The sequence below is a fragment of the Cyprinodon tularosa genome, unplaced genomic scaffold, assembly GCF_016077235.1.
Source record: "Cyprinodon tularosa strain WSP-4 unplaced genomic scaffold, ASM1607723v1 ctg497, whole genome shotgun sequence".
NCBI lineage: Eukaryota > Metazoa > Chordata > Actinopteri > Cyprinodontiformes > Cyprinodontidae > Cyprinodon > Cyprinodon tularosa.
In genome coordinates this window covers 528,084-539,683 of record NW_024039226.1, presented here as the reverse complement: position 1 = coordinate 539,683, position 11,600 = coordinate 528,084, and the positions used below count along the sequence as shown (strand labels likewise).

General features: G+C 39.9%; 1 protein-coding gene across 1 annotated transcript in view; it reads right to left on the bottom strand.

Moving 5' to 3' along the window:
* rnf17 (ring finger protein 17) overlaps nt 1–11,600 on the bottom strand; it is a 60,486-nt gene that overhangs the window by 359 nt on the left and 48,527 nt on the right. Inside the window, exons 31-36 of the mRNA XM_038302650.1 lie at nt 9,267–9,389; nt 9,127–9,183; nt 6,457–6,567; nt 6,221–6,341; nt 4,777–4,912; nt 2,349–2,535 (exon numbers count right to left, since the gene is read on the bottom strand). Of these exons, the coding sequence (XP_038158578.1) occupies nt 2,349–2,535; nt 4,777–4,912; nt 6,221–6,341; nt 6,457–6,567; nt 9,127–9,183; nt 9,267–9,389 (735 nt within the window). The remainder of the gene's footprint in view (nt 1–2,348; nt 2,536–4,776; nt 4,913–6,220; nt 6,342–6,456; nt 6,568–9,126; nt 9,184–9,266; nt 9,390–11,600) is intronic.

The following is an 11,600-nucleotide window of genomic DNA, read 5'->3' as shown; positions in this document are numbered from 1 at the left end:
CTGCAGAGAATTGGGACCAATCAGAAACGAGCTGTAGAAAAGATGCTAACCCCCAGATTCCACATCCTCTGTAACCGCTCCGACTTCACGTTCATCCAGCAGATCACTGGCGCATTCACGTTCATCAATAGAAACTATTCCATGTTCTCCGTCCCTCACGTCAAAATACGGAGCAAAGCTGTGAGCAAAACATTTATTTTACGCTGAAAAGCTTAGAAGTTTATCTAACAAATTCAAGAGACACTTATCGTAAATCTGGAAGAGACATAGATTTAGAAGCCCCCAAAAATACAACAAAACAAATGTAGGTAGCAATTAATTGTACAGTGAGACATAAATGTGTCTTATTCTAATCAACTTTATCAATTATTTTTTAAAGTATTTATGCATGGTTTATACAGGAATGAGTAAGTCTAATTTAATGCTTTTTTTAATGCTCTTAGAAATAATTTTAATGCCACAAACAAGTACCCAGGAGCCATTTTTGTTGAAATTAGCATTTTCCCCCCATTCTATTATTTTTCTTTTAACATATGGCTTTACGATCAACCAGAAGTTGAACCAGAAGTTCCGCACAAATATATATTTTTGAATGCCACAATAATAATATTTAATGAATTTTAATGCCAATTAAGGCCTTAATTTAATGACTTAATGATTTTTAATGACCTGCGGAAACCCTGTTATGTGCATGTTATATTATTTTAGTCTTTTTTTATTCTTCCTTTGTATTTTTTCACCATATTTCTTCCATGCTATCAATGTGTGCCAATTGGTTGGTTAGCATTTTAAGTGGCTCATCTTCTGAACTCTTAAAGCTCAGAGTATTAAGTTAATAGTTCTCTTTTCTGTTGTTGCTGTTGTTCAATAAAAGTAAATTTTAAGATCATTATAGGCGAGAATATTACACTTTTAAGCATCACTATATGGTCCATCTACCGATTTAATGCATAATTTAAAAAAGAAAATTCAAAAGTTGAGAGGACCGCAGCAGCCAGGCCTAATTCTAACCCGTCTGCAGCAACCCTCTCTCAGCATAGCCGTGTGTGAAGGATCGCTGGCTCTGATTTATTTTCTTTGTTTTATTTGGCAAAATCTATATTCGATTTGTGTTTACCTGACTGTGTTGATTATTATTCCCCCAATAAATGAAAAAAGTCAACATTTATTATCTAGAAACTATTAATGACAGGTGAAATCCAGCTACTGACGAGCCCAGCATGTGGTGACGTCCTCAGTATGGTTCTGTACCAATTGACCCAGATTTATGCTGCTGCTCCCGTTCTCCCACAGTCAACACTTTTCTTTGTTCTTCTCAAGAACATACTTGGCGAGGATGTGCTCTCTTCATCCTCTGACATGGGAGCTGGCTCGGAGCTAGTCTGCCTGGCTGTGTGTTTCCTGGACCATGCCGCCTTTTACAGCTGCTTTTTGTATCTCTGCTTCTGTCTCCTTGAACCCCAGTCGGCCTCGGCAGATGGCCGCTCACACTGAGCCTGGTTCTGCTGGAGGTTTCTTCCTGTTAAAAGGGAGTTTTTCCTCTCCACTGTCGCTACAAGCATGATTAGTGTGAGGGATTGCCTACGAGTCAATGAAATTAACTTGTTTTCCTTAGACTCAAGAATCAATTTAACTGTATGATCTGGTTGAACTGTAAAGTGCCTTGAGATGACATGTGTTGTGAATTGGCGCTATAGAAATAAACTGAATTGAACTGACACGGGTCCGTACTGGCGTTTTTATGAATCGAGAAACGGCCAGTGACTTCAGATTCTCTTCCTGTAGATTCGACCGATGCAGTAAAATGCTAACCACCCAATGGGCAGAAGCTGACCCTCTAAGACCCCCCCTCCCCCCCATTTGCATAATGAGGCAGAAACACAGACAGAAATGTAAAAACGAGAAGCAGAAATAAATAGGGTGAAAAAATACAAAGGAAGAATAAACCAGACAAAAATATAACATAGCACATAAATACTTAAAGAAATAATTGATAAGTTGAAGATAATAGACAAAAAATAAATATGGTAATTATTACAAAGGCAAATAAAGAGGCTAATTAAATAGATATAGATTATACATTTATATCTCACTGTATAATCAAATTTTTACCTATAATTATTTGTTTACTGTATTTGTAGGGGCAATTAATTTTATGCTTATTTATTGAGCATTTATTTATTTCTGTATTTATTTTTAAATATGGTAGAGCTGGTCCTTCATGCATATTCTAAAGCTCCAAGGAACTCAGAATGCAGGCTTTCTGGAGCAGAGCGGTTATGGAGGATGTGGGATTTTGGGGTTAGTATTCCTTCAGGACAACAACAAAATAGATGATTGGTTCTTACAACAACGGTTGCTATGAGGTTGCCGTGCAGCAGATCTGTCATCTCTATGGCAGCCTTCACACTCCATTCCGGGGAGTACGGAAGGACTTCCTCGCTCTGTTTGACACTTGGAGCTTTGAAGCCGGCGACTTTAACTTTTATTACTTGTGTTGGGAACTGCAGCAGCTCGGCGGGCATCTGTCGCAGCCTGGTGGGAAGAACAAGAGTTGAAGGTTAAAAACCTACATCCACAGCACTGTAGATGTGAAGAGGGTTTTTTTTATGCTTTTCTGCTGAAAATGATAGTAGCCAACAGAAGAAGAATTGATGGAGTTTGCAAAAGAGTAGACCTACTTTATAAAAAAAAAACAAAAAAAACATTAGCTTCATTGCGAGGGAAAAATTCAACATGAGGCGAGGAACCAAAGGATCCTAACTTAAATAACATCTCTGTTGGATAATGTCTCCCACCCCATTCATGAAGCTGTTGCAGAGCTGGAGAGCTCCTTCAGTGACAGACTGCTAAATGCACCAGGGAGCGTTATCACAGATCCTTCCTCCCAGCAGCTGGAAGACTCTAGAACCACCACTGTTCCCAATTACCTCAATAAGTTGTTACATTCATGCTGATTTTGCAGTTTCTATCTTAGTTAAATAACATGCTGCTGTCATTTTGCACATCTCTGATGTTGCTGCTATTTTCAAATATCCATAACTATAAAAATGTCCATAACTGCTTATTGGTTGTTTAATGTCCAGGTGCACAGTGTTTATATTGATAAAACACTTTATAGTACAGTATTTTATATTGTTTATTCTTTTAACTCTTCATTATTATGCTATTTTATACTCTCTTCCAAGGTCCACATTTGTGTGACCATATTTTCTATTATCTTTTTGCTGCTGTAAACACAAGAATTTCCTCATTGGGACAATAAAGGGATTTTCTATTCTATTCTATGAAATCCAAAATTTCAATAGGAAAAACAACATTTTCTTCCAACAGTCCAAGATATTTGGATACTTCCTTCTAGGACTGGGCGATAATTCAATAACGAGATATATCGATCGATAGACGTGTGGCGCAATAGAAAAAAAGAGAGTCGATAAAAGTTCGATAAAGAAACGCAGTTTTCCTTCCTTCTCATTGTAGCCTAGCATGTGGGTATATGCTAGTCACTGCTTCCTCCCAACAAATCGCAATTGCGGACCCAGGCATGCCGTCACCAAGCGCCGCCCTCTCAAACCACAACACAGAGCACATGAAGATGTCGCAGCAAGGAGAGGCGGAGGAAACTGTTCCAAAGAAGGTTTTTTGTAGTTTGGCAGTATTTCTGTCATGGCAAGTCCAAGTCGGACAAAAAACAAACCACAGTCATCTGTAAAATGTGTAGGGAACCAGTGAAAACAAAGTCTGATAACACAACCAACTTTTTTTTTTTAATCATCTCAGCTGCTCACACCCCCAGGAGTACGAGCTGTGTAGGCCCCGGCGCGGCTCTCCTCCGAGGAATCTTCGGGAATTTCGGGAAAATGTATATATATTTTCAGTTCTGGGCAGTTTCCCACGTAGTTCTAACAATTGAGATAAAAATGCTGAGGGGCGGCAGGGCATTTATTTATTTGTTATATTTATTTTGGTCACTTTTCTGGTCACTTTAATTTATTCTTTGTCAGTATTGAATAACATAACTCAGGTCTCTTAAGTAATTTTTCTTTAAAACAATTCTGTTATGCTTTAAAAAGTTGGTTAAATAAAGATTTAATTCGAAGTCTGCTTTTGTGTTCTTTATTAAAATTAAATCATTTAGCAATATCATATAATGTTTAGGAAGAGCTGCACATAAAATATGGTTTCAAATCTTTTCAATAATTATCGATATCGATCAATATGCATTTTTTTTTATCGATAAGCTTTTTTTCTATATCGCCCAGCCCTACTTCCTTCCCAACATCAGAAACCAACACAACAACCGCACATTTTGGCATCACTGCTCATTGGCTTTAAAATATGCTATCACAGTTAACTTAGTCATACAATGTGAAACAGAATAGCAGAGTTACTGTACTTCATTCAAGGATAAAGTTATCAGTGCTAAATGTTAGCAAAAAATAAAAGCATTCATTGACCTTACTTTTTGTGAGCTGAAAAAAAAAAACCCTTTTTCTCCATTTTGTAAAAGAAAACAGAATAGAATAGAAAATAAAACACAACGTTATGTATGTTTTTGCTGTAGAATATCTTTAAAACAGCGCTTTTATTTTACCTTTTAAGACTAAAGCATGGCTTAAAGAGCAGACTGACACCTCAGTGGTTCAGCGCCGATGCATCTCTAAGCCTGTAGCCTATATTCATTCATTTAGTTCAGGTCAGGCTGGTGAAGCAGGAAAACTTTGATTTCAGCAAAAGATTTAGAAGATTTTCAAGGCACTTTAGAAAGTAACTCACTTGCTGATTGGCAGAGAATCATCCGAGCCGTAATCGACGTGCTGAACACTAACTGTGAGCGGCTCAATGCTGGTAAACGTCATCAGCCTGGCGCGGTAGAACCTGCCATCACTGTACTCTGCCAAACATGGAGCACCTAAGGAAACAAAGGCAAGACAGGAGGCGAGTGAAAAAAGGTCAGCGATTACAGGAGTGGAGTTTATGGAGGGAATTTTGTTCCATAATTGTTGCAAACAAACACCTTCATACATAACTGGGAAAGAAATGTTAGAAATTTTAAACAACAATTTATATTTTTACTTGATAACATTAATGTTTTTGTATGTCATGATATTTTTGGTCCTCTATATACCTCAGGAATCACATCACAATAATTTTAATAACCATGTCAAGACCCACACCCTGGAAACACCCGCATTTCAATATCTGATTAGTTGACGATTAATTCTATATCAATTAGGAAGGATTAAATCATTTAAGCGTGTCAGCCCTAACCTGAACTGTTAAAAAAAAAAAAAAAATAGTTCTGCTGTATTACAAAACTCTGAAAATTATGATGGAGTTTTAGGGCCAGGCTAGAGATTTGTTTTTCTTCTACTTCGAGAATAAAGTCGTAACAACGTTACGAGAATAAAGTCACAACGTTACGAAAATAAAGTCGTAATTTTACGAGAATAAAGTAGTAACGTAACCAGAATAAAGTCATAACGTTACGAGAATAAAGTCCTAACGTTACGAGAATAAAGTTCTAACGTTACGAGAATAAAGTTCTAACGTTACGAGAAAAAAGTTCTAACGTTACGAGAAAAAAGTTCTAACGTTACGAGAATAAAGTCGTAACATTACCAGAATAAAGTCGCAACGTTAAGAGAATAAAGTCATAACGTAACGAGAATAAAGTCACAATGCGAAAGTAATAAAATTACGAGAATACAGTCGTAATATTAAGAGAATAAAGTCCTAAAATTGCGAGAAACAAGTTGTATTTTACGACAACTTTTACAAGAAGCAATTTCTTCACTAAAATGATGAATATGGAGCATCACGTTAAGTTATTCTTTGGCTCTGGTTAGAAAAACAAGCTAATCTTTTAGCACCAGCATCAAATTGAGCAGGATGTCAAAGTGGACTCAGGTTGCTGTTTGGTGCAGCTGGTCGGCCGTCATATGCCGGCTGGACCTCGAAGCTTAATTTTTCTGAAACGGGTCGTTGTATGATGATTTTATTCTTATAATGCTAGGACTTTATTCTCACAATGTTACCACTTTATTTTCGAAGTAGAAGAAAAAAAATTCTCTAGCTTGGCCCTAATACTAGAGTAGAGTATAATAAAATATTTGACTAAAAATAAAACAAAATATTTCAAAGGGCGTCAATTTATATGAAAAAGCAATACCTTCAGTAAATTGACATTTCTTAATTTAGGAATAATGGGGAACGTTACCACTCTGAAAGCTGTTCATGTCTTGCAGAGAGCTGATGTTTGCATTGATTCTCAACAAAACTTCATCAAGAGTTTCTCCAATATCAGGATCTTCTGTTTCCTTCACAGGCCGCAGGAACAGCTACATGTCAGAGAAGGTAAAGTCCACTTATTGACAAACTACTCATCAGTTTTAAGCACAATTCTGGATTAACGACAACAATCTGATTTTTTTTTTTAAGAGCATTAGCAGGTACCTCATTGGGGGTCAATAGATGAGTGACTCTGACTCTAAATCGTTCTCCCTTCAGCGGCAGGTCTGGGTTCACAAAGGATCCCAACACCGGCTCGTCAAGATCCACCAGACCCTGAGAAGTGATTTTGAAAACAAGCACAGTTCCTTGTTATCTGCTTGGAGGTAGTTATGAATTTGTGACGAAAAGTTATATGCAGAATGAACACAGTGGTGCATTTAGGATTTAAGGTGAACAGAAAAAAAACAGAAATAGTTAAAGCTACAGTGTGTAATTTTCAGCGACATCTAGCGGTCAGACTGCAGACTGCAGCAACATGAACGTCTCCCCCCCACCGCTTCTCCCCCCCAACAGTACGGCGAGCGTTACGGGACAAAATGTCTTCCACGACGTCCGCATCACCTACCTTCTCAAGTGATGAGGTTTGTTTACATAGATAATTTTACAGATAGTATTTCATTAGTCTGTGTAGGGTATAGATTTCATGTAGACTTAAGATAATAAATATACCCGCTATTTTTTCTACGTCGTTGTGACGTTTTGGTGAGCTGCTTTGCATGGTGATATAAACAGACAAAGTAATTGTAGTCATTAGTTTAACAGCGAGATTGTGTTCGCTGGAAGAATATATATTCCCCGTTTACAGAGTCCAAGTCTTGTTTGTGGCACGGGGGTTACAAGGCAAGGAAGAGGGAAAGGAAGAGGGCAGAGAGGCCGGGGTGAGCCTGCAGCTGGGGCCAGGCGAGAGAGGGGAGCCAGCGGGGTGAGAGCAGAGGAGGAAAGGCTTGAAGATCTCCAAAGGAGCCGGAGAGAAGTAACCGAGGTATATATCCAGAAAATTATTTTACAGAAAATTACTGAATCATTACCTGTGAAACGTCAGGGACGTTGCTGAATAAGTATACTGGAGAGTAACAGCATCATCACGCAGCATGTTATTGTTTTAGACAGGTCTGAGCATCCTGTACTCCAAAAACTGCAGTGATATTAGACAATTGTGTGTGTAGGATTAATTACCTGTCCAAGAGAAAACTGGCAACTTGAGCGTCACTTTGAAAACCTTTTTCCTCCATCAGTGACTTCCATCGTGTAAATGCCGTGCCAATGTTGATCCGTGTTTTTTGTCGTTTCTTGTCACTCTTGCGTTTATTCTCGTCGTGTTTCCGCTTCTTAGATGACGGGGGTTCGGTGTCCGCCGCTTTTCGTTGTGATACAGAGTAGGCATGATCCTCCATTCGTCTGATGTTTGGCCACACAGTGCCAAACAGTTTGCAAAGTCACTCACGCCTGCCGCCTTGTTTACCTTTCTTGTTACCGAGGCGCAGTATACCTGCTTCTTCTTCTTCTTTGGTTTCAGGCAGACTAAACGCTTCTCAGGCATAATACTGCCATCTACTGTTCAGTACCGTCTCAGTTCATCTCTCTCAACTTGCCGTAGTTATTTTCGAGCGTCATGGGAGATCTCGCAATCGCTAGTTTGTTGCCTCTGCGCTGCCGTAGCGCAAAGATGTCCGCCTCCATGGCTGCGAGACCCGCTCCTATGTAATTATAAATAACGAATTCTAAGGCAACGCAAATGTTATGGTTAAAAGGCTGAGCTCATATGTGATGATAAATAACATAGTTATGTATAATATATTAAATTTCTGAATTTATATGCCTGTAATTATTACACACTGTAGCTTTAAAGGGGAAAGCTACAAGTTTAACTCCTCCTGTTCCGTAAGTGGCTCATCCAATTCAGTGCTGTTAGGTTAGCATTAGCAATATTCTCACTTGCAGCAAAACCAAACCAAAGGGTTTTTATCTGACATGTCGCAACATCCAATTAAAAAGTGTGGAGGAGCTCTATATTAAAGGGGAATTTCAATTTTTTTTTACATTTGGCCCTTGATTTTACGTAATTACATCATGTTCTACTCACCCATATGAGTTTTGTGTCATATGGAGCTGTTCTGATGATATTCCGTTAGGTTATATCCAAGTAACGTCTTCTATGGGTGACGACTTGAAGGCACAAACTAAGCTGTTCATAATTTCATAATTTATCATTTATGGTACACCAGCATTCATAACATTTAGACGATTCACTGTCCCTCCCCCAGACATCCGTGGTTATATTGTTTATATTTACATCTTTTAAAAACAAAGCGGCGCATGTATCGCCTGGGAACAGTCTCAGAAGAGCCTCCATTCACCCAGAGCTCTTTGTTTTCTATCGGCGCGGTAGAACATTAGCTCTCCCAGGCCAACAGCACCATCCGGTACTGCTGGATGAAGCCAATACCCCGTCAGAGTGCGCCATCACTCTGACGGGTTAGAGTCGGAGATTATCCACTTTGTTTTCCAACGAGCAGACGTTGGAGAGCAGGATTGATGGAAGCAGATGGGCGGGTCTTTTAAAAAATCCTCCACAATACCTTTAAATAACCCAATTAATTAATTAAATGCACTCCAAAATCCTGAAATGTTAATGATAACAGCTACCTAGCTATCTGAACATTTTAATAAATGGGCCTGAACATAAAATCTCTGATATTAGCATCCCGATGAAAAGCTTTTTCATTTCCAACCTTCATCATGTTAAATTTCTGAATGCCACCCACGAAGCTTTATTCAAAGTATACACAGCTCTTTAAAAGTATCCTCTTCTTGAAAATTTGAGCGCTATACCTCAGTGCTGAAATCCCATTCATCCAGGATGGGGGCAGGAGGCACCGGTGAAACACCCTGCAGGAGGAAAAAAAACATTCAGAAGCAACTTTAGGAGGCTTTCATGTGCGGAAAACGCTTGAAGTATCATGGATGATGACCTTTTGAGTTGAAAGAGTCCAGTCTATGGAGGCGTGTTGGTGGTGACACAGAATCCTGCTGAGACTCATCCCGTCCACGAAGATCTCCACTGTGACGGGCCCACGGGGGTCAGCAGGCAGCTCCTACAACAAAGACGGCTCATTTTATTTCGTTTACTGCTTTTAATGCTATTAACTCAATCATGCAGTAACATCCGGTCCTAAAGTAGGACTCCATATTTGGAGGATATAGAGCCCCATTTACACTACTACATCTCTGATGTTACTGCTGTTTTAAAATATCAATCACAGTAAAAATGTCCTTAGCTGTATATTGGTTATTTACCTTCCAGGTGTACAGTTTTTATATGGTTAAAAACACTTTACAGTACAGTATTTTATTGTTTATCTTTTAACTCTTCACTATTATGTTGTTCTTATAGATTTTCTAAGGTCCACATTTGTGTGACCATTTTTTCTATAAACATTTTGCCGCTGAAAACACTAGAGTTTCCTCATTCTGGGACAATATAGGGGTTTTCTATTCTATTCCACTTGTTCAGCAGTAGGGCTCGGCACAGTGCGTCTTTGGCTCAGTTCTCTGATAACAACGTGCAGACTGCGTCATCTCCTACTTACAATCAGCTGACTCATTTCGGGTGTTTTCCACCGTGTCTTTGTACTTCACAGATTTATTCACTTGTTCACAATAGGGATGGGACGATTTATGAAAACCGTCAGAATCGTTCGGTTCGACTCTCTCGGTTCGGTTCGCGTGTGTTTCGTTCGGTTCATGCGCTGCTCCTTTTTCTCATAGAGGAAGCGTTTACACTCCAGAGCAGAAGGTGGCGGTACTGCGACCAAAGCCAACCGCCAGTAGTAAACAAGAAGAAGAAGAAGCGAAGCAGCTTAGCCGGGTGTAGCAGGGGAAAAAAATCAGTTGTTGTGGAGAATTGTGTCGGACTGGCGAGTGGGAAAGAACAGGAGTTGGAAGACGCGCCAGCAGCACTTTATAGGTCTGCTGTATGGGAGCGCTTTGCATTTAGAGTGACCTACGATGACGACGGAAAGAAAGTTGTGGATAAAAGTGCAACAGTGTGCAAGCATTGTGCAACACGTTTTGTTTATGCTAACAGCAACATGTCATGCTAACCCCGAAATCCCTCATACTCCGTTAGCAACCCCCGCTCCGCCCCGCTGCGCTCCAGACCAACTGCTCAAAGCAAAGCCTACAGCCCCCGCTGTGGCTTCGTCCGATCCCCTCTGAGTTCCTTGGAGATGGTAGAGAGCATGTAACCTGACAACAGCCAGATGCATGTGGCGGAGCGAGACATGAGCGAGACCTGCATCTGGCTGTTGTCAGGTTAGAGAGCATGTGCCAGATGATTAAATTCAAAGCAGCAAAACATACGGAAATGATCCAGGGTTTCCGCGGATCATTTAAAATAATTACAATCCATTATTTTTTGGGGGATTTTTTCATTAATTTCATACTTTTTTATGGAATTTCGGTGTAACAATCAACATGTATCGAATCGAACCGAAAACCGTGACCAGAAACCGTGAATCGAACCGAACCGTGGATTTTGTGAATCGTTCCACCCCTAGTTCACAACACGAACTTCTTCAGCCTATTAACAATAAATGGCATCAAAAGAGCGTGGAGCGACCTGGCCCGCCATTTTTGTTTGTGTAATTCCCGCCTTGAGAGCTGCAGTATCGTGGACCACATAGAGGAGGGGAGGACCCATGCTAGTGTGATGTGTAAATGGTTGTAAGAGCCAAGCTCGATCCAAACTCAGAACGGAGCAGTTTCAGAGGGCTAGTATATATGAGGCATATGATTGTAATTAAATTTCACCCAAAATATGATTAGCCTTCATTTTCTACCCACCCCCATAATGAACAACACTCTGGAGTACTTTTTTGATATCTCAAATGCATCTGGAGATCTGGGAGGCTTCTTGCTGTCTGCTGACATTCAAATAATGGAGGTCTATGGCGCCCGAGACAGAAAGGTCCATAAAAGTCCACATAAAACGTGTCAATATTCCTCCATACTGCTCGTCCAATGTATTCCAAGTGTCCTGAGTGGGTAGCATCCAGAATTTACTCGAAACGAAGTCATTTAGAATGTTTTTAGAGCATAAACAGTAGTGTATAGGATTTCCTGAAAGCGCGCGCCTGCGCGTTCACGATGCTACGGAAGCCGGCAGACCAAACCAGATGAAAGTGCGCATTCAGCGTCTGCTCTGCCGATAATGCAAGCGTAGAAGAAGAAATGTGCTGTTTACCTGTGCAAAGAAAGAAACAACGAAAGAAAAATGTCTGAGGACTTCAGTGTTGAGGAAGAGC